Here is a 24,069-nt window from a genome sequence, read left to right on the forward strand (position 1 = left end):
GAGCAGAGTCCACGTGGGGGAGGACATCTTCGATCCCCTGCTCATGTGGTTGGGTTGCAACCACCACCGTAACTGGGTCCGCACTCTGGCTGGTAGAGGTAGATACACGGAGTAGTTCCGGAAGCGGGGACTCCAGCGCGAGAGCAGGGAGTGTTGTAACGGCCTCATATGAGCCCTTGCCCAAGGTACTACTTCCAGTGTGGATGCCATGAGGCCGAGAACCTGCAGATAATCCCAAGCTATGGACCGACTGGCTCCCATCAAGTACCGGATACGCATCTGAAGTTTTAACCTTCTCTTGGTAGTGAGACTGACTGTGTCTGCCTGGGTGTCGAACTGTACTCCCAGGTATTCCAGTGACTGGGAAGGCTGTAGGCAACTCTTGCTGAGATTGATTACCCAGCCCAAGCTTTCCAGAAGGGCGATCACTCTGTCGGTTGTCCGATGGCTCTCCTCTCGTGATTTCGCCCTGATCAGCCAATCGTCTAGGTAGGGATGGACCAGAATTCCTTCCCGTCTGAGTGCCGCTGCCACCACTACGGCCACCTTGGTGAAGGTCCGCGGTGACGTGGCCAACCCGAAGGGCAGAGCCCGAAATTGGAAGTGGAGTCCTAGAACCTTGAAGCGTAGGTAGCGCTGATGATCCGGATGGATCGGGATATGCAGGTAGGCTTCTGACAGGTCTAAAGCCGTGAGGAATTCCCCTGGCTGTACTGCGGTCTTGACGGAACGCAGAGTTTCCATGTGAAACCTCGGGACCCGTAAGTATCGATTGACCGACTTGAGGTCCAGTACGGGCCGAAAGGTGCCCCCTTTCTTGGGTACCATGAAATAAATGGAATAGTGCCCAGAATTCACTTCCCAGGCAGGTACTGGGATGATGGCTTTCAAGGACAGGAGCCTCGCCAGGGTAGCTTCCAATGCTGCCTTCTTGTGTGTGGGACAGGAAGATTCCACAAACTTGTCCGGAGGGAGGTGATGAAAGTCCAGATAATACCCCTCTCGGATGATGGCGAGGACCCACTGGTCCGACGTAATCTCGACCCATCTGGGGTAGAAGAGGGTTAACCTGCCCCCTATGGCTCCGTCCCCCAGATGAATCGGCGGATTCTCATTGTGAGGCGCGGCCGGGGCCTGAGTCCGGGCCTGCTCCCCTCTTGCGCTGCTTGGTCCGAAAGGACTGGTTCCTGGCCAGAGGACGAGGTGCCTGGTAACGACTCCTGTAGGGAATGAAGCGCTGGGCGCTTCTACCCCTGGAGGGCCTTGGAAAGGCGCGCTGGTTCCTTCTGAACCGATCTTCTGGAAGTCGAGGTACGGGAGAGGCGCCCTATGTGCTGGCCAGTTTATCCAGGTCGCTGCCGAACAGGAAAGAGCCTTTAAAGGGCAATCTGGTGAGGCGTGTCTTTGAAGGCGCATCGGCTGACCATTTCCGGATCCAGAGCTGCCTCCTGGCGGCTACGGAGGATGAGATCCCCTTGGCTGTTGTCCGGACTAGGTCTGATGCAGCATTCGTGAGGAACGAGAGAGCTGACTCCATGTCTGCTGCTGGAGCGTTGTTCCTGACCTGTGACAAACAGGAACGCGTCACCACTGTGCAGCAGGTTGCGATCCGCAAAGAGAGAGCTGCCACCTCAAAAGTCTGTTTCAGAATGGCGTCCAGTCACCGGTCTTGAGGCTCCTTGAGGGCCGCCCCCCCTTCAACTGGAATGGTAGTGCGCTTGACCACAGCGCTAATCAAGGCGTCCACCTGAGGGCACGCCAGCAGCTCCTGGATAGCCGGAGCCAGTGGGTACATGCCCGTTAGGGCCCGAACCCCTTTGAATGCGGCCGCTGGTGCAGCCCATTCTAAATCTATCAGTTGTTGTGCTGCTTGCAAGAATGGAAAATGGCGGGCTGTAGGACGAAGACCTTCCAGTAGGGGGTTCTGCGCGGTGGGTATCGTAGCGCTGGGACCTGTAATATCCAACTCCGCCAGGCACTGAGACACCAGGTCCGAGAGATCCTCCTTAGGGAAGAACCGCCTCATGGTTCTATAAGGCTCAATCCCTGAGGGAAGTTCCCCTTCGTCCGGGAGTTCGGACTCATCCGGTGAAACCTCCTGGTCCGACTGATCCGGACTATCTAGCGGCGGGAGATCCCGCTCACGATAAGGGCGTGAGGGTCCAGGAACAGGATCCGCTGGAGCCGCAACCGCAGCAGCCACCGCAGTCGCAGCCACAGCAGGAACAGCAGGAACCGCAGGGCCTGGATGGGAAGCCGTTTGCATCTGTACAAAGGCATGAATCCCCTTAAAGAGATCCACCCAGGAAATTGAAGTGGTCTCTAATCGCTGGGGTACAAGATCCCCCGGGATTCCCGATTGGTCGAGACTGCCCGCTAAATCCGGGGTAGCCCCTGGGGAACTGTCAGCAAATCGTGGCTGAGACGGGTCCTGGCCCGAGTGTCCCACGGCCTCCTCACATTGGGCACAAAGGGAGTCTGGCTCTTCACTGTGCGTGGCTCGAAGCTGGCATGCGGAGCAGAGGCCGAGGGCTTCAATGCCGGAGGCAGGAGGCACCCCTGCTGAAGACGCTGAGGCATTCTGTTCCATTGAAAAGTATGCGCTTAATGATACGCAGCAGCAATATACACTTAATACAATGGGCGCACAATAATATGTGGCAGCAATATACGCTTAATACAATGGGCGCACAATGATATGCGGCAGCAATATACGCTTAGTATAACAGGCGCACAATAATAAGCGGCAGCAATATATGCTTAATATAACAGGCGCACAATAATATGTGGGCAGCAATATACGCTCAATGATACTCAATATGCTCTCAGCAATAAGCGGTCAGCAATACCCGCGCTCAATAGTATTCAATATGCTCTCAGCAATATGCGGGAAGCAATACACGCTCCATGGTATGCAATATGCCCTCAGCAATAAACGGTCAGCAATACCCGCTCAATAGTATTCAGTATGCGCTCAGCAATATGCGGTTAGCAATACACGCTCAATGGTATTCAATATGCACTCAGCAGTAACCGGTTAGCAATATACGCACAATGATGTATATAATATGTGCTTAGTCATAGACATGCGCCTATCACGGGCGCTCAATACCTGAACAAGGCCCACAAAATGGCGCCCTCCACGGCGTGCCATGCCGCTGATCCTCGGTTCCTCGGAGACCAAAAGTAAGAGATGTACGCCTTACCTGATCCTCGGCGCTTCCCGGCTGGAACCCGGGCGGTCTCCAGCTGCGGGGGGAGAGGGCAAGTACCTTCACCGCCGCGTTTGAGGATATGCACCCGCTGCCTCGTCCACGCTGGGACTGAGGCGCCTCGTATGCCTCACCTGAACCTCGCCCGGGGGCTACGTCCCTGCCGCGATTCGGCCACCGGACCGAGGACTTAAACCTCCGGGGGATCACGGAAATCACCCTGGGAAACTCAACTGGGGGAGGGACCTTAGGGTATCACCACAGGAGTGCGGGGCTCGATGGTGCTGTAGACGTTTTAGGAAAAAGAAAGTAGAAAGTAGATTTGGAAAACATGCTCAGCGAGCGTGCAGGCTCTCCAAACTGCTTTGGAGACGGAAATTACTAAGTTGCTACGCTTCCTGTGGGGGTATATATACACCCGTGCTGACGTCAGATCCATCTCCAACTGCTAGCACGAGCATACTATACCCATTTGTTCTAAGTCCATCTGGCTACACGACAGGAAATGTAATAGTTTTTGAGGAATAAATCTTTAAAATCACTAGTGAAATAAATGCCCAGGTTTTTAAAACATGCATGCACAACTCTAAAGAGTGATAAACATTCAGGGATCATCAATTTAGCCTCAATGGGAAACAGTTCTGATTTATCATAAACTGTATAATCAGCCAAAGTCTTACAAATCAAGAGGAAAATCAGAAGTTCAGGACCTGAAGTCTGCAACACAGTTAAATATACCAAAATGTCATTAGTGTACAAAGAGATCTATTGCTGCTGACCTCCAAGCCAGAAGACCCGAGACCCAGATTCTATCTAATTGCTGCAATGAATGTTTCAACTGTCAAATCAAAAAGCAAGGGAGATAGGGTCATCCTGTCTGGTACCACACAATCGGGCCGATTCAGTAAAAACACGGGACAGCGGATGAACGTCCGCTCTCCCGGCGCGCGCACCGGCCACTCGCCGGTGCGCGCGATGTAGTATGTAAATGAGGTGGTGCGGTAGAAACGGGCAAAAGGAGGCGCTAGGGACACTAGCGCGTCCCTAACGCCTCCTTTTGACCCGGAGCGGTGGCTGTCAGCGGGTTTGACAGCCGACGCTCAATTTTGCCGGCGTCTGTTCTCGAGCCCGCTGACAGCCACGGGCTTGGAAACCGGACACCGGCAAAATTGAGCGTCCGGTTTTCGGCCCGACAGCCGCTGGCCCAATTTAATTTTTTTTTTCTTTTTTACACCTTTCGGGACCTCCGACTTAATATCCCTATTATATTAAGTCGGAGGGTGCACAGAAAAGCAGACATGTTAGCATAGCCTGGAATATGCTTAAACAGTGTGAAAAGTAATGGCTACCAAAAAAGCAAAGTGAAAAATAACCACAATTGACCAAAAATAAAATAAAACCTACAATTGCATATGAGCACAATGAGTCACTAATGGCGAAGTGGCCCAAGTGTTTTGCACTATGGGAGCTAACTGACCATAAAAACCCCTCCAAGTGTGTCAACAGAGAAACCACAAAAAAACAGGAGTAGAAGATAGTGTACCGAGGCAAGCACTGCTGCTTTGTTTTTCTTTAGGTGTCTTATGCTTCTCATGCCACTATTGTTGGTGCTCTTTGCCCCTCTTTAGATGTCTTGTGATGCTCTTGCCATTACTGTTGGTGCCTTTTGCTACTCTGTAGGTGGATTGTTGTGCTCATGCCACTTATATTGGTTCCTTCGCTCCTTGTGATGGGTGATGGTCATGCCACTATTGTTGGTGCCTTTTGTTACTCTGTAGGTATCTTCTGATTTTTATGCCACTATTTTGGGTGCCCTTTGTTGCTCTGTAGGTACCATGTGGTGCTCATGCTATAATTCTGGTGCCTTTTGCTGCTCTTTAGATGTTCTGTGGTGCATCACAAGTCTTGCTGGTGCCCTTTTCTTTTTCTATTTAGTTGCTTTGTAGTATTAATGCTTCTATTGTTATACTCTTTGCTCCTGTTTAGTTGTCTTGGAGTCTCTATATCACTCATTTGGAGGCATGAGTTGTTCTTGCCACTGTGGGTGGTTGTTTTGCAACTCTTATGATGTTTTGGAATGTTCATACTACTGTTTGTGCTACTTTGACCCTCCATGGTACACTTAGTCCCAAATGGCCCTGATAAGATGGGGGATCCTGTGCTATAGGGGCCATCTGACACATTGTTAAGCAAACTAAAAAATATATAATGGTATCTGGGATGGTCATTTGGGAGAAACCAGACCACCTTTTTGTGACTTGCAACCAGCGAGTTGGCCATCATAGCTGCCTCAAGACAGAAGTGCACCCTGGCAGTGGGAAAGCAGAGGTTCCTGAGGGCTAAACAGCAGTGCAGTATAGCTGCAAGAAGGCTCTAGGAGCGGCATTATGGTATAGATTACAAAAAGCACTTTCTGGCATGATATGGGTATAAAATCAGAGGGTAAGCAATTTAGGATAGTACCTCTGCCTGTCCCAAATCAGGATAAAGGAGAGCTGGTTGTTGCATGTGCCGGCCGCGGCAGGCCCGTGGCCAGGCCCTCTTACTCTCTCTGCTGCCTACTCCAGCATCTGGCTCCACTTCCCTCGCGGCTGTGAGCCGCCATCTCCATCCTCGAGCTGTCCCCGAAGCTCCTGCTTCCATGACAGACTCTTGTGCTCTGCGGCGGGCCTCTCCGTGTGGTCCGTGGAGAGATGTCGCCGTCCCATGCCGCGCCCCTCCTTAGGCGCGCACGCTTCTCAGTTCCTTATGAAGGACCCACGGCAGGAACTTAGCCGTGGCCCCATATGATGACGTCATTGAAGCTCCGGTATATAAAGCTGGGCTCAGCTCCTGTTAGTTGCCTTTGCAACAGGTCTCCACCCTGGACGTGTACTTCGTTGTCTTCTGGTGATTCCCTCATGTTCCTGTTTCCTTCGAGTTCCTGTTTTCATCGTCTCCATTCCTGTGCTTCGTGCTAACCAGCTTATCCCTACGGACCGATCTCCTGGACTCGACCACTGCTTTGCCTGACTACGCTGTTGATCTTCTCCTGGACCCGACCACTGCTTTGCCTGACTATGCTATTGATCTTCTCCTGGACCCGACCACTGCTTCGCCTGACCATGCTACTGATCATCTCCTAGTCCAGACCTCTGCTTCGCCTCTCCAAGCTACTGATCATCTCCTAGTCCAGACCTCTGCTTCATCTGACTCCTAGTCCTGACCTCTACTTTATCTGACTACGGCATTGCTTCTCTCCTGGACTTGACTTCAGCCTTGCCTTGCCACTGCTCCTTGATTGCCGCCTGCCCTGACTTCAGCCTGTTCTACGACACCTTATTCCTGGACTTGGCCTTTCAGGCTTCGGCCTGCTCTTGCTCGGGCATCCCTGTCTGACTCTTGTTCCTATTGGCGCCCGGGTATCTGGGATTCCACCTCGCCCAGTACAGACTCTTCAGTTCTGCTGTTGCTGTCCCTGGGCTGACCTCTCCATCTTCTCATCGACGACTACGCACGGAGGCCCACCTAACTCCAGCCGGCCCCGGTGCCCAAAGGCTCAACCCGCGGGGAATGAGGGCTGGTATTGGCGAAGCTCCAGCCGGCCTCCGTCAGTCAGCCCACTCCGCCTGCCGACGGTGGGGACCCGTAGGACCTCTCCTACGGGTAGTGTCAACTCCACCTCGGCCCAAGGGTCCACCTCCTGCGCAACACTGGTGTCGGGAAGCAAGCAACCATAAAACCTATAAATGGTCCTCCATCCCCATCAGTCTTTAAATAAGTAGAGGGTAAGAAGCCCAGTGTTTTATTTCTCCACCACTGCAGAGAGTATAGACTCAGATGGCAATAATACTGTTTTGCACAGAATTTTATGAATGGAAAATTGTTATAGACGAGGACAGGGGCAACATGAAGCATTGGAATGATAAAACTTGTGGACATACTGAGCAGAACAAGAGTAAAAGCAAATGTATCCATTAGACAAGATGGACAAAAGTAGCAGAGCAAGAGAGATCAGAAGTTTTAAAATGTTAAAACTCCATATCATCACAAAGAGAAATGGATTTGACATTCTACTGGATGAGGAAATGAAAAGAAACATTTTTTAAGAAGAGACCACCTCCATCTAACAGTGAAAATTTTAAGGAGAGGAATGATAGTGAGTTGAAACTTCAGGAGGCCAGGAGGGCTCTGGAAGCATGAGGATTCTTTAGGGGAAGACCTAGATCAGGAAGGGAGAGGCAACCATGTTCGAAGGAGGTCTTTTTGTGGGCGAAGGGAGTCTAAAGAGACATTGAACCAGCCGGAAGTGGAGGTAGCAGAAAGCAAGGACGCAATCTCCACTGTGAAATATTAGTGTGCTGGCATTTAACAACTAATCCTCTGTTATTGCTCAACTTGCAGGGGTTATAGACTAAGAGATAGGGTGATCATAAGCTTAAACTAAACAAAGTAAAATATACGATGCCATTGAGATGGTTAAATGGTAGAACTCAGATAACATTTTTGTAACTTATGATCGACTAGTTGGCCATCTTAACTGCCTGAAAGGAGTTCTGAATGTCAGAAGACCTTTCTGCAGATTATAAGTCAACTCTAAGTTTAAAATATAAGCAGAGGTTTATTCAAAGGCATTTAAACAGAATAAAAACAACTTGACTTACATTTCTGCAGGATAAAACCATACAGTATTGGGATAATACGAATAGTCCAAGATCCAGCAGAGACATCACAGAGTAGATTACAAAAAACATTTGTCTTTCTGGTTACACAGCCAGAACATAACCACTTCAGGGTAGCGCCTCTGCCTGTCCCAAGCCAGGATAAAGGACTAGAGCTGGTGATAGGTAGCAAGCTCATTATTGCCATATACAAGCCTTTGTCAATACTAGGCCTGTGCCTAGGACAGCAGAAATCTGGGGGTTAGTAGTCTAGCTGAAGTTTTGCTGCCTTCCAATAAAAATAATATAAATTATGCTAATAAATATAGTGTAAAACTACTTTAATTTCATAATGTAATATAAAAGACAGAAATGTTGCCAATTTGCTTCAGATATTTTTAATTTTTGCCACAGGAAATGAGGGGTCTGTACCTTAGACCTTCGGCTCCCTGTTATCCAACCTTAAGAGAAGAGGGGGTGACAGCACCAACAGTGCCTAGGAGCACCCAAATCCTAAATTCTTCACTGACAATATATGCATATTTTACACGTGCCTGTGCATACATTTTTAGCTTGTGCAGGGAAAATCATGCGTAATAGGTGAACCATTTAGCATGCACGTTAAAAGCCTTTAGCATGCTTGGTAAGTGTTAGCATTCCTTGCAATAACTTTTGTTTCTTCTCTTCCTTGATTTTTCTTTCTTACTCCTCTTGCACAAAAACATACATAAAAGCCTACATACTTAAAAATATACATGGTTGAAAGGGTATTTAAGCATAGCCGTCTCATGTCTATCCTTCCTTTCCAATTCATTTTATAAATCCTTCTCTAAATCCTTAAAAGTAACACTGTGTAATCTAACCAACAATTTACTCATTTTTATTTCAATGTGTTCCAACCTGATGAACTGAGTATAATTCTGGAAAGTTAGTCACAAATATATTAGCCTAGCTCAATAAAAATGTATCGTCTGTAGCTTGTTTACTGATCTTTATTTCTACAAAGAATAACATACAAAATTTCAGACTGAATATGTTTGTGTTAGATTACTATTAAAAAACAAGTCATAAAGAGGGCAATTTTCAAACTGCATAGAAGTATAAAGTCTGTGGGTATTTTTACCAGTGGAAATTGCACTAATTTTCAAAGAGAAAAAGTACCCTTTGAAAATTGAGTTGAAAAAGGTATGCACACATACCTGTGCCTCTTATTTATGTGGGTACTTCTTCCTCAGAAATTTGCACAATACCTTTGAAAATCAAAAAGTAAGTGTGCAAATGCTAACTTTGCCCAGACTCCATGCCCAGGAATGCCTACTTTATTTGTGGGAGAAAGAATGCATTTAGTGGCATTAAATGTGAATTTTTAGCCGCAGATGGGGTAGGAAATTATTCAAAGACCCCCATTTCTGTGGGTAAAGCATTGTTTTACCTGTGGAAATGCCTTTGAAAATTGCCCTTTTGAAATGAAATTGGTTAGGAAAGTACAGCAATGTACAAAGACACTTTTAAATTACTTTCCATGTTGTTCTTACTGTATACTGAAAGCATAGCATTTGGCTCTGTTTTTAGGGGGCTCAAGTAGCCTTAAACTACTGCAGACGAAAACAAACAAACCATAACAGATGGATCGAAAAGGGCTAATCTGTATTAGTCTGACTGGAGATTTTCAAAAATCAATTAAATAGGGGTTAATGATTTCTGACAGGAAACAAAGTCTTCTAATGAGGACACGGGTGTTGCAGAATGTCTGCATCTTTGATTAGTAGTCCTTTCTATGACACAAGTTAGCCAGCTAATTACAGTACCTGATTTTTTACACTGGCATATCGTTTTAGATGTTTTACAAATTCAGAGCGTGAAGCATTTCGTGCAACAACAAGAGACATGATGCCATCGTTTAACCTGGAAGTGAACCAATATTTTAACAAAATTAATATTTTATACAGATTAACATTTTAAGACATCATGTAATCACACTGGAATCCCAATGCCTATTAAAGTAATACAACATTATTGAATTATTTTTAACTTTTTATTAATCAATTTACCATAATTTACATGAATATTCTTGAAAAAAAAAAGTACAATGAGACATGATATATCAAGAGCACAAAATAAAAGAAAAATTCACTTCATGATATGTCTTTATTAGCCAACAACAGGGTGGAAGGGAGAGTTGAGAATTTAAATTTACAAGCAGAATGGGTTTTAAAAGCTGCCTAAGTGCGCACGATCTCCTGCTATTCACGCATGTAAAAGGTATCGAAAAAGCAGCTGCGCTCAGGCGTGTAGGGAAGGGCCAACAGATGTGCGCATATATACTTAAGCACACGGGAGTGCGCTGGGGTCCACTACCTCGTAATTTAACTATTACTATGGATGGCATGAGGGCATAAAAGAAAAAAATCTTGGTTAGGCAGCGGACTATTACGGGTTATGGCTAATGGAGGAAAGGAAGACAAAAAAAAAACGGGGGGGGGGTTTGGAAGTCCTGTGCAAACTGGGAACAAACTGGTGAAATTGGAAATATACACATCTTCAGAGTTCAGTGTATACACTCCAAAGAAAAAAAAATACAAACATTTACCATTTTCACCTTCTTATTTATTCTCAACCCGCCCCCCACCTTGCAGCCCAGAACAAATCCACGTTACTCCAATCCCACCTTAAAATCTCTCCACTTACATGGCGGAAGCAGGATTTGCGTGCACTTGTGCGCACATTTCAAAGAGATGGCAACTTAGAAATATGCGCAATGGGCACGCATACACAAAAGGGCATTTCGCAACATGTGCACAAGTGTGTATATACTTGTAAAATGCTTGCATGTAGGCATGGCCAGTTGTGCGCATAGCTACATGCACATCTGCGCGCAAAGTTGTGCTCACAGGCGCGTGCACACTCACGTACACACACTTCAGTGAGGGCGGAACTTTCTGTTCTTCTCGGGCTTGCTCTGTCAAGATGCCTCCACCGGCATGCCAGCCAAAGTTTACCACCAGGGATGTTGCCCACTTGGCATCCCAGGTGGTAGACAATGAAACAGGCTATTTTTGCATGCTGGTGTGAGGTGCAATCTATGCCGATCCATGCAGGCCTGGGAGGAGCTGTGGGAAGCTTTCAACAGAGGAGCTTACCACCCACATGTGGTAAGTGGTGCATGGGGGGGGGGGGGGGGCAGTAGGGGCTGAGGGTAGGTAAGTGGTGCATGGGGGGAGTGCAGTAGTGGCTGGGGGTAAGTGGTGCATGGGGGTTACAAGAGTGACAGAATTGGCAAAATACAGCTTCTGAGCAAATGTTTGCCTGTATAATGATATATATATATATATAATAAAAAGCATATTTTAATATTATATTCCTGTATAATAACATTATACAGGCAAACATATCTACACTCATGTGCCATATTTTGGACAATTCTGGCCTTAATGTTTATATATAGCCAGTCATATGTTGTTAGGGCCTGTTGCATGGTTCTTCATACTCCACAAAGCTGTCCTCTCTATGCAAATGGATATTTCCGCTGCCTGCACTGCACAGCTACCTTAACAGTGACCTAGGGTATTTGGGCCCTTTAAGCAGGTTGCCTGTACAGGTATCATCGCATCAATTCTGTGAACAGTAATGGAGTGCAAAGAACCAGGCTACCCACTTCAGAGATCAGTAGGAAACATTATGACATACCATTATGGAAGTCTCTGTTACATTTATAGTACACACAACTTTTTCATCCTATTCCTTCCTATAGATTGATGACCTAAAGAAGAAGGCTTGGTGGCTGTGCCTACACAAGAGGAGGTGGCTGGAACGGCAGTGGGCTCAGCAGGCAGGGGCTGGAGGTAAGTTCTTCTCTAGCCATATTCACATGGTCTGTATAGGCCCTGTTTCTATCAGCACATACACGTGGGCCTACGGCTCTGCACGATGCTGCCTCTGCTTTCATCTTCCCAAAAACATCATTCGCACATACTTACATCAAGAAAGCTCTCAAGATCATAGGCAGCGCTGTCATGAGGTATTTATTGAAAGGTACCCTATAGTCTAGCTGGGAAAGCTTCAGGGTCTTCACAGCCACACAAACATTTCTTTGCATGCAAATGATATGGGCCTCCATCGTTGTAGCCTAGCAATGGCAGAGGTGTCATTAGAAGTGCCAGGCCCAGATAGCGGTAACCTCCTACGGCAAACCTGGACAGCAACTTTAAATAAAGGTACAGAGCGGAGGGGGGTGGGGGGAATTCTCCTGGCACACACTTTTTTTTTAATTTTTTATATTTTTAAAAATAAATGGCCTGTTTTGGGGGGTGGTATGTTTGGCCCTATAGGGTCTTTGCAACTCAGGTGGGAGGGAGGGGGGTAGAGCCCACAATGTTTTTTTGTTTTGTTTTGTTTTTTTAAAGGGAACCTAACTTAACCAGATAGATTCTTTTTTTAATCTATCTGGTTAAGTGAAAATTTATATTGCTAACCATAGCCAAATATCTTTATACATAACCCCATATTCAAAAGTTATATCAGGTTATGTATAAAGTTATTCAGCTATGGTTAGTTTTAGATAGAAAACTTGTCCACTAAATGTCCTACTGAATACGAGCCCCATAGTTTCCAATTAATAAGCCATGCCACCTTGCTGTACCTCTCTGTATACAAGCCTTCTAACATCAGCATGTCACAACCAGCGATGAGACTATAACTGTTTCCAGTTCTGTTCTACAGCATTTTCTACAGCATTTGTCCTTTTAACCATTCTTTTCAATGTTGGCTGTCAACCATCTTTGTCCATAGTCACTAGCCTGTGCTGCAACTATCAATTTGTCATCTATAGATTTGAGTTCACCTTAACCATTGCTGTGTCAAATCTTGATCCACATGGGGTTTCTGGGGCAGCTCTCTGTACTTCCTGCTATATTGTTGCTTCTGCCAATTATCTTTCTTTGTTTGCTAGTCTAATTCTTTAAAGAGTTTTTCGCTTGTTCTGATAATTCTGTAGTTTATTTCCTTTCACGTGTTGGTGGATTTTCAGTCATTCCCTCCATTTGCCGGAATGATTCTCCAAGCTTAAGGAACAAAACTGATGATTCTTGCTTGTCTTTATACTTCAGCACTATGGGGTAGATTTTAAAAGGAGTGCGCGCAGCCTCTGGCCCCGCCCTGCCCCGGACCTCCCCTTTAGTAAAGCCCCGGGACTTACACGCGTCCTGGGGCTTTACGTGCGTCGCCGGGCCTTTTTTAAATACGCCCGGTGCACATAACCTTTTGAAAATCTGGCCCTATTTGAGCATCTTGAGCCATCATTTGCAATTAAGTATGCCTAAAGAACTATTATGATAGCTATATGTAATCAATTTCAATAAGACCCATATCACCTTCAGCTCTAGGGATATATAATCTCAGCATACACTGGTACTTATAGATTACCTGATGGGCATGGAGGTGCTTTCTTACTTTTACATCCAAGTCTTCACAATATTTATGGGGCCAGTGTCTTATTATTCCAAATCTGTATGATAGCACAGGAAGTGAATGCTAATTAATAACTTGTATTTTATTCCTTGCTATTAAGGCACTTTTCAATATCAGCTTTATTCTTCTGTAGTACTCTTTACTGATCTATTTTCTCATTACTTTATGCTGAATTTTTCCACCTTCCTCTACTCCTAGACATTTATATACACCTTCCTGCTCCAGTTCCTTTATATTTCAATTTTCAGTCAAGGAGATGTTTTTAGTTTTGTTTAATTTTTCTTTAAGGAAAATTAACCTAACACATTTGTCCAGGCCAAATGTCATTCTGATATCATCTGAGAAACTCTTTACTAGTAGTTCTGCTAAATGGGCATCACAAAAGCTGTAGAGTTTCAAGTCATCAACAAATAGTAAGTGAAATGTCATTGATAGAAGATTGGTAGTTCTAGAATTATGACTTAGAGTATTCAGAGAATTTAATGCTAGACAAAACAAAACCAAAGTCAGGTAATTTCCCTGAAATATTCCTAGCTGGTTCTTAATGTTAGAATTGATGTATTGACCTCATATTTCAGCTGGAGTGTAGTCTGCCACTCCGTCAGTGCAGAGTTCACTTTGTACATTTCAAAGCAATTTATTATCCAAGAATATGGCTATCAAACAGGTAGAAACGGTCTCATATATGTGTATACAGGCTACTCGCGAGCAACATAAATTTTAAGAACCTGGGAAATGCGCGTGTACATACCCGTGCGCGTGTCAAGAATAAGGAGGCAGAAAAGAGGCAGGGTCATAGGCGTTTGAGTGGAGCCAAGACTTACGCGCGTAACCCCTGAATTCTGCATAACTTTACTACTGGTTGTGATGAGGCGCAAGTCTGGAGATTTTGAGCCCATGGGATCCTGATCACGGGGGGGCAGGAGAGAGAGAGAGAGTGGGTTTTGGGGTGGCAGTGTTACATTGGTCTGCCTAAGGCACAAGGGTCTGTAGACCCTTGTAACACCGCCCCCCAAAAAACCTACCCTGAGTTGAAAGTGCCCCTCTTACAGTGGAAGATATACAGATTGCCATATTCTCTCTCTCTCTCTCACCCCCCCCTCTCCCCGTGTGTGAGTAAGCGCGTAAAGGCTGCTCACATAAGTACGGCAGGGATATTTGAAATGATATACGTGTACTTGCATGCACGATATAAATTTAATGGCCGGATTTAGAAAGGCCTGGCCATGCGTGTAACGTCTCGGGGCTTTGGGAAAGGGGCGGGGCTGTCTGGGGGCGGGGCTAGAGGCCCACGGCACAGCGGACATTTGCTGCTGTGCCGGGGGAATCGTGTGCCGGCAGCCTGACACATGCACGCATATGTTATAAAATAGCTGCATCCCTGTGTGCAGGCCAATAAATGCATGCACATGTGTGCCTGTGCACCGGTTTGAAAGTTACTGTTCCTGGGTTTTAACCTACGTAACATCCCTAGCTTAGTGAATGATGATTTTACCAGGGATCTAATAGAGGCTTTAATTTAGCATGCAGCAAGCCAAAAAAAATATGGTAACCCCTCTTTGGCTATGGACCATAATACAGGGGCCACACAGAGTCCCAGGGTCAATATGTAACTACTTAGACCACTAATCTTCTCTTTCATTTCAGAGAAACTGTTGACCATTGGGTGTTGGGGTTCCACTGGCAGGGAGGAGAACATGCCTTTGGGGCCATAGGTGCGGTGGTGTGGGAAGCCTTACACAGTTTCTCAAGTCTCATTCAATCCTTCACACGATTGTACTCACTCTTATATGTCTCAGCAGGCTGGTTTTCAAACTCAGAAATAGCAGGTGAGAATTTTGGAGAGGTGTTCAACATAAAAAGTTTATTGTAACTTATAAAATAAGATCCAACTTAAAACAGCAAACATCATGAGGATGCAACAAATAATAAAAACTCCAAGAGCTACGAACTATTTCTCTATTGTCAACTTCTGAGTCACTGTCCCTTCTCAGTGATGGGAAAAATAGGAAAATCTTTTCTCCACGAAGCAGTCATTTATGGCATTTAGAAAATTTACTTCTCTAGCATGTCCTGATAAGACATTGACCCAACCAATATAAGGGTAGTTGAAATGTCCCATTATTATTGTGTTTCCAAATTTAATTGTTTTTTGAATTTCAGCTATCATTTCAAACTGCTCATTTTTGTCGCACACATTTATGCGCGGCACTGGAAATACATACATATTTCAGACCTTTCTAAAATATACTTGGTCTGCAATAATGCTACTTACACACATATACTATTTTATGAGTTCAAACCTCTTTAAGTCTTTGAAAATTACCCCTATAAGGAGACAAGCTAATTAAAAAAAAAAATCAGACTCACCCCTTCCTATTTTTCAAGAAAATGGTGAAACCTTGAGACTTTGAGGCAACATTTTGATACGATTCTGCTCGTGGGCCTAGCCACGACCAGCTTCTCACCTTTCTGCTGCTTGCATCCATGTCGTCTGCCTGCCTGCTCTGTGAGGCCAGGAGGCTGCCACCGGTATTCTCCATAGCCCGTAGGCCGCCCACATTGTCTCCGGCATGGCGGGCCTTACTGCGTGCGTCCATGCGGCCTGGAACCGCCGTCGACACTGCCGCTGTACGCGGCGAGGGGGGGGGGGGCCCAAAAAACAGGAAGGAAGTCGGTCTAGCAAAGCCATGAGGGATATAAAACAAAGAAGCTGAAGTCCTCAGAAATATTTTATTAAAGAGGCAATATTCCAGTGAATGCCCGACTCAAGGCCTGAGTTTCGCCCGACCACGAGCTGCTTCAGGGGCTGTTCATGACAGAATATGTCAATTGCCAGGAAACAGTACAGTTATCTCATACCTATCTCATCCATTAATGTGAAATCATTAAAAGAGGAAGTTTTCCAATTTGTTGATGAGGACATTTCAAAAGTTACGTAACACAGGTATATTCAAAATTGATTGAAATTGCTCCAGATTACACAGTGTTATGCTTTAAAACCGAGGATGGTTGTCACAATGCAATGTATACTTGACGCATTGTGACAACCATTCCTCAGTTTTAAAGCATAACACTGTGTAATCTGGAGCAATTTCAATCAATTTTGAATATACCTGTGTTACGTAACTTTTGAAATGTCCTCATCAACAAATTGGAAAACTTCCTCTTTTAATGATTTCACATTAATGGATGAGATAGGTATGAGATAACTGTACTGTTTCCTGGCAATTGACATATTCTGTCATGAACAGCCCCTGAAGCAGCCCGTTGTCGGACGAAACTCAGGGGGCATTCACTGGAATATTGCCTCTTTAATAAAATATTTCTGAGGACTTCGGCTTCTTTGTTTTATATTCTTCTGTACGCAGCGGGGGGCCACCACCACCATCCTGCTTCCATCCTCGCGGCCAGGGGACCGCCAACACCATCTCCTCGCGGCTGGAGCCACCCTCTGTCTCCCTTCCTGTGGCGGGGGACTGCCTTCGACGCTGGGCCAGACTTCACGGCCTGGTGCTGCTCCTGCTCTGGCCTGCAGCAGGAACGCTGCTCTCCAAGGTCCTGCCTCCTATCTCTTTAGGCGCGAGGCCGTGCCTCTCTGTTGAATTTAAAGGGCTCAATCTTCAGTTCCTCTTCGCCTTCGCAAGGAGCTAGACCTCCTAAGGACTCCTCGTCATGTCAGCTTCTTCAAGGTATCCTGTTCTTCATGGGAATTCCCTTGTCTTCATTTGTGGTTCCTGATCCTTCGTCTCATCTTCGTTCCATGTTTGGTCTCTCGCCGGATCCCAAGTCCCATCTTCAGATGTATTTGTCGTCCGACCCTCCTGATGTCTTCTCCTTCAGATCTTCCTGAAGTCCTCATTTTCTGATGTCCTGTCTTTCCTGAAGTCCATCACCCTGTTGTCCTGCCTCTCGAAGCCTCCTCGCTGCTCTTGGTTGGGTGACCTGGGGGTCTGAGGACCGGATGTCACAGATGTCTCGTTCTCCAGTTCACTTGATACCTCCTTGATATCTCTTGGCTGAGTGTCCTGGGGGTTAAAGACCAGATGTCTTGACGTGCCTGACGTCTTCGTGTCAAGTTGTCTTTGTCCTCAGAATCCTTTGATGTCTCAGTCTTCAGTCCTTTTCGCTGTCAAGCATTCAGACCCTTTTGGACTCCTTCGTCAAGGAAGCCTTCTGACTCTTTGGCGCCCTCATCAGGGTAGCCTCCTTCTCGGATGTCGTGATTCCAGAGCCACCTCCTAGTGGGCCGTCCTCTCTTCGTCTGACCTTCTGATTCGTCTTCTGCATTGGCTCAGAAGGCGCCGCTTCCCTTGGTTGAGCACGCCGATCACGCCGGGTCCCCAAAGCATCAGTGCAGGATGGGTGCTGCTATGAGTCATGGCCGGTTACCTTCATATTGTGTTTTAACTCTTCTGTCGTCTGTCCACTCATCGAGTGTCTTCATCAGTGTCCCTGATGTTCTTCTCTTCAACCTTGCCTCATCCTTATCAAGTCCTCGTCTGATCGTCATCTTCAGTCTTCAAGTCTCGTCTTGTTCGTTCCATTGCCTGCCCTCAACCTCTGTCCGTCCTGGCGCATTTGCCGTTCCCGTACGGCAGGTCCGAAAGGGCTACCGAGTGGCCAGAGGCTACCTCAGAGACCAGGATTGCATTGTTGGGTCTCTACTGATGCGTTATGTTTGGCAGAGGTGCGAATCCCTGGTCTTCTGCCTGTCTGCCTATGCTGGGATGTGTCTCACCTGCCTCGGCGCTTCTAAGGAGCTCCTCTCTGCAGTTGTGTTGTGGTCCAAGGGCACACCACTCTCCCTGGAAGTGGGATCGCTCCCCGCAATACATTTGGTTTACTCCAAAAAGATGAACCTCACCTATCAATTATAAACCTGTGAATAACTCACTTTTATACTCACCAATCACTGGACTACTAGCAGTGTATAATATACCCACTATCATAACATTACCCATCCAAACTACTTAAACAATTTCCCTAATCATAGAACATCTTCATGATCCTAAACTACCCCACTCACACTCATATTTTGATTGTGAACTGTACCTTTGTGCTGTTACATATTATACAAACTGTTCTATTTTGATTGTGCATTGTACTATTCTACCCATACATTGTATCTATAATTAACCCAGTCTATTGTCACATGCTTTGAACTCTTCTATTGAAAAAATGTGATGTAAACGATGAGAATCATGATAAAGCCTATAAACAAAGCCCTGGTGAAAAGCAGCACTAGGCATGGCTGAATAATTGTACACAAATAGATGTGAAGGCAAAGTGATTTCAAGCACTGTTTCTTTAAGTTTTTATGACTGTCAGGACCTATTGTTTTGCATTAACTTTTTTGCTCTTTGCCAACCCCCAGAAGTTGTCAATTAGGCGACTGCCTAGTTGGCCTAAAGGTTAAGCCAGCCCTGGTAGCTGGGATTAGAATTTAAAATCAGACTTCCATGTGTCTATAAATTTTATAAGAAGATATGCTTCTGCAAACAAAACCATTCATGAAACATCATTATTCATATTTTTTGTATCTGTATCATATGTTCTTAAATATGTCTTGATTAATAATTCACTGCTACACTTCAGGACACCAACTACTAAAACATGCATAAGTGGATGGGGAATATAACATGCCTGATTTTTAACGTAGAACAATACCTACTTCAGCGTCCAGCTCACAAGGGTCAGCTGCTAATTCATGTTGATGGGCACCCCGTCTTCCGGTATCAATTTTCAAGAATATTGCAGTTGTCTATGCATGCTTCCGGGATGTCGGATGTAGGCTTCTCTACACATTCCTTCCAACTGGTGCAGCAATGACAGCGGGAGAGCTGGGTCTAGGGCCAGAGGAGTAATGTCCATAGGGAAATGACGCTCCCAGCATTTTAAGCTTTATATCAGACTGAAGGAATATTTCATGGCCTAAGCTGCTATTGGGGTTATCTTTTGTTCTAGGTTCAGCTTCATGGATGCGCCACATCTGGATAATAGGACATTCATTTAGGCATTGGACGTACAAGAGGGCAAAATGTCACCAGGTGGGGGAGAATCTGGGCATGGCATCGCAGCACCTGACGTTGATCTGGAGAAGGATCCCAGGGATGAGATGGGATCAGTTGGTGCCAGTAATCATAGACATGAAAATGACGCTGGAAGCCCCCTTGGCAATTATAATTCATCTCGGGGGGCAACGTTATAGGGGCTACTCATAGTGTCGAGTTAGTTCAGAAGATGCAAAGGGATTGCATCTTAATTAATGGCTGGTATCTAGGACCTATAGCATTTGGTCCTTTATCACCCCCAGACACTTGTGGAGAGGGAAGCACTCTCACCAGGCGGTGGGTAGGGCGAGACGCAAGAACAACATATGGATGCAGAGGTTCATGCCCATTGTGCGGGGGCTTTACATTCCCCATAGTTTAAAAGAAGAAAGCTGCTCTGGGTTGTCACATCCATATGGGGTAGAGATGTGAATCGGAACCAGAATCGGATCCGATATCAGTTCCGATTCACATCTCTATAGATGTGAATCGGACCCAGAATCGGATCCGATATCAGTTCCGATTCACATCTCTAATATGGGGTGCATCTGTTTGATATAGGTTTGGACATATTTAACTGTGACATTAAGGATGTGTTGGTGGTCTTGCTGAATAGGATGGCAGCAGCAGTGATGTGTGTGTGTGTGTGTGGGGGGGGTCCCTTGGTAAACGAAGCAATACCAAAGGACAGTGGCATGGTGACCATTAATCTAATGGGCCCTGTCCCCAGTCATTCGGCTCTTTAGGCCAAGGGTAGCAGCCCAGGGGAAGCAGTGGGGCAAGATAACTCAGGGGAAGTGGCCCACTCTGCAACTAAGTAGGAACCCTGGCACATCAAAGGCATTTTCCAGGGAGAAGGAAAGGGAGAGCCCGAGCAGTGCTCAACTAGGATCCTGTGACTTCTATGGTCCAGATCCCAGCCTGTCAGCACCCCTACAACATTATGGCTTCTTCGGCCGGGTTTTATATTTGTCAACGGCTTATTGACCGATCCCACTGGGGCTGGTCATCTAGGGTTAAAGGGAAATATCTTTGTCATGCAGTTCAGGATGATCATTGTATTAGTATAGTTGCAATGAATTCATGGGTTTTTTTTTTATTATTGTTGGAGTCACTATGCTGCAGCCATATATATTGTCCTTAAACAAGTGATTTGTATTCTGCTTAGGCATATTGTGTGGTTTTCCCATGTGAGGGGGGGCAGGGGAGGAGGTTTGGCAAGGGAGGGGCCTACTCCTGAACATCTTGTAAGTTCAATTTTAAATAGTCTACATAAGTCCCCAAATGCACATGTAAGCAGACTCACACAGATTTATGCTTGTATTTCATACACTGTGTGGTGTGAGTCATAGTTTATAAAATAGCTTGTATTTTTGTCCAAAAGTATGCACATAAGTTTTAATACATGCCCATATTGGTAACGCAGGAGAAAGCATACTTTCTCTACCAATTTTATAAAACTATATGTATATATTTTACATGTGTAATAATTATATATATGTAATAACCCAGAGTTTCACACAGATGTATGTATTTTATAAAGAATGCAAATTATTCAAAGTTGTCAAATCACAAGAGGATTGTGAGAAATTGCAAGAGGACATTGGAAAACTGGGAGACTGGGAATGCAAATGGCAAATTAAATTTAATGTAGACAAGTGCAAAGTGATGCAATTATGGAAGAATAACCCAAATTATAGCTACAGAATGCAAGGTCACCACTCACGAAAAGGATCTAGGTGTCATAATTGAAAATATGTTGAAATCTTCTGCTCAGTGTGCAGCAGCAAGCAAGAAAGCAAATAGAGTGCTAGGGATTATTAGAAAAGGAATAGAGAATAAAACAAAGTACCATAATGCCTCTGCATCACTTCATGGTGCAACCTCATCTTGAGTATTATGTTCAGTTCTGGTCACCATATCGCAAGAAAGATATAGCAGAATTAGAAAAGGTACAGAGAAGGGCGACCAAGATGATAAAGGGGATGAAACAATTCCCCTTTGAAGAAAGGCTAAAGAAGTTAGAATTATTTAGCTTGAAGAAGAGACAACTGAGGGGAGATATGATAGAGATCTATAAAATAATGAGTGAAATAGAATGAGTAAACATTAATCAGTTGTTTACTCTTTCAAAAAGTACAAAGACCAGGGGACACACAATGAAGTTATTGGGTAATTAAAACTTTAAACATTTAAAACTAATAAGGATGCCAAAGGATGTGGTGAAATCTATTAGTATAGTTACGTTTAAAAAAGGTTTGGACAAGTTCCTGGAGGAAAAGTCCATTAACAATTATTAAAAGAGAGTTGCAGAAATTCACTGCTTATTCTTGGGATAAACAGCTTGGAATCTATCTACCCCTTAGGATCCTACCAGGTACTTGTAACCTGGCTTGGCCACTGTTGAAACAGGATACTGGGCTTGATGGACTCTTAGTCTGATCCAGTATGGCAAGCCTTACGTTCTCATGTACTCCACTTCTGAAAATACTCACTAGTGTGCATAATTGCAATCACCAGCTTGCCAACCCTTCCATCAGTTCATCCAGTTTGCCCAGACCCAATAGCACTTCATTCTGACTCCCACCACTTAACCTAGACATCCACCCAAAAACTGCAGAGAAAAGACAAATGCAATTTCACTTCTGCATCTTAATTAACAGGCCTAGAAGTGTAGGGACAAGTGTGGAAATGCATGTGCTATCTGGCTAACTAGTAGGGTATATTTAGCAGTGCAGTCATGTCATGAAATATACCAGCTAACTTTAAGACAGCCCTATGGCGCAACCAAAGTTAGCCACATAAGTTAAGCGGCTAACTCTGAATATTGATGCTGCTAACTCTACTCCTCCTGGAAACACCTCCCGCCCTCCCCAAAATGCCCCTGACTTATGCGGCTAAATTCTAGCTGCATAATGAGTTACGCGGCTAGAATTTAGTTACACATGGCTTTTAATATCGCCAGTTAGCCATTTAGACAGATACATTTTCTATTATCTGTCTAAATGGCTTTTGAATATTGACCTCCTAATAATTAGGCTGTAGTTTGATTTGGATGAATTATTTACATTTTGTTATAACACGTTTTTGAGTACTTTTTGTAGAAAAACATAAAATAAGACCAAGACTAGATTAGATTATACTGTTAACCATATTGCTTACCAGTTACTAAAATGGTGACATGAGACAAAAAGACCTAAAAATTTCAAGTGCACTGTTCTAGACCAATCTGACTGATTAATCTAAATATATTGGTATATGAAATACAGCTAACCAGTATTTGGACAATTTTTCCAGAAACTGCAGAGTGATGTTTGACCCTTCACTCAGCTTTATGCCTACATTAGAACAATAGCAAAAACAAGGTATATTTTATCTAAGAGTATAAAGGGTGTGGGTGTGGCATTCTTATAGACCTGGACTGATACTACCACACCATACTTAATTTTCACCAAAGGGCAAGATCCTACCTCTCATCATTTTGCCTGTGATATGAAGTCACAGACAAATGGATGGATATGATCTTCCTGTTCTTACTACATCAATGAACGCTTAAAACGAGAAATGCCTCTTATTTTTATAACAATAGAATCCTGATTTAACTATTGTGTCTGCCAGATTTCTAATCCATAGTCTATATTCTGATATGGATTACAGTAATATTCTGTTTGCCAGTCTTTTGTCAATCTCCTTTAAACCTTTGACCTCACTTCATCATGCATTTACCTGTCTGATTTTTACTCTCATAACTCATATTAAATCTTTGCATTGACTTCCTCTCCAAAAACTTCTCTCCATTATTTGTTCTGTCATTCATTCACTCTTGCTTTCCTTCAACCAGTATGGATGTGCATTCATTGGTCAATTTGTTTCATAGTGGTATGCGCGTATCTCAAAAATGGAGAGAAGGCGCACAAAACTGATGGTATGTGCGTATGTGGGCGGCTGCCTACATTTGCACATACCATCAGGTTTGCACACCTACTCTCCATTCATGAGATATGTGCAAACCGCTGAAACGAATGAAATGAACTGACCAATGAATGCACATCCCTTTCAACTAGTATATTATTTGATGTACTCTTTGCCCTGCCAACTCCTGTCATCTGATTATCCCTCTTATTCATTCTGCTGCTTCTTGTTCACAATCTTTTTCTTTACTCTTTTCATTTGTAATTCTCTCTATCCTTCATGCAACAATTTTAACTCTAAAACACACTTTAGTCAGTGGTACACTAGCTGAATTCCTGTTCATGTTTCTCTGCATGTGCCTCGAACCATGTTTATTCAAATTTAAAAAGAAACTAAAAACGCTACTATTCAAACAAACCTATCCAGAATAGATCCCCCCTACCCCATCCTTGCATCGCCTCATGGTGATCACAACCTCCTTATATTAAGGAACTAATTATTCTGTTAACTTATGCTTGTTCCTGTTATGTTAATCTTTCTTTCCTCGCTGCTTCTTGTTATCCCCCTCCCAGTTCGCTTCCCCTGTTAACATGTATTTTCAAGCCTTTTTGTTCAAATGTAAACTGGTATGATGTCCCCACTAATACCAGTATATAAAAGTTTATAAATAAATAAATAAATAAATAAATAAATGACTATATGTAGTTTTTAGAAATCTCTGTACATGTTTTGGATAACAGAGTCTCAAATATTAAATAAGAACAACAGTCAATGATTAATATTAAT

The 24,069-nt window shown here is 44.6% G+C and overlaps 1 protein-coding gene across 1 annotated transcript in view; it reads right to left on the reverse strand.

Annotated features, from left to right (window-relative positions):
• The window catches only part of CERKL (ceramide kinase like), a 321,952-nt gene that overhangs the window by 10,696 nt on the left and 287,187 nt on the right, over positions 1–24,069 (reverse strand). Inside the window, exon 11 of the mRNA XM_029605918.1 lies at positions 9,661–9,757. Within this exon, the coding sequence (XP_029461778.1) occupies positions 9,661–9,757 (97 nt within the window). The remainder of the gene's footprint in view (positions 1–9,660; positions 9,758–24,069) is intronic.

The sequence above is a fragment of the Rhinatrema bivittatum genome, chromosome 6 (assembly GCF_901001135.1).
Source record: "Rhinatrema bivittatum chromosome 6, aRhiBiv1.1, whole genome shotgun sequence".
NCBI lineage: Eukaryota > Metazoa > Chordata > Amphibia > Gymnophiona > Rhinatrematidae > Rhinatrema > Rhinatrema bivittatum.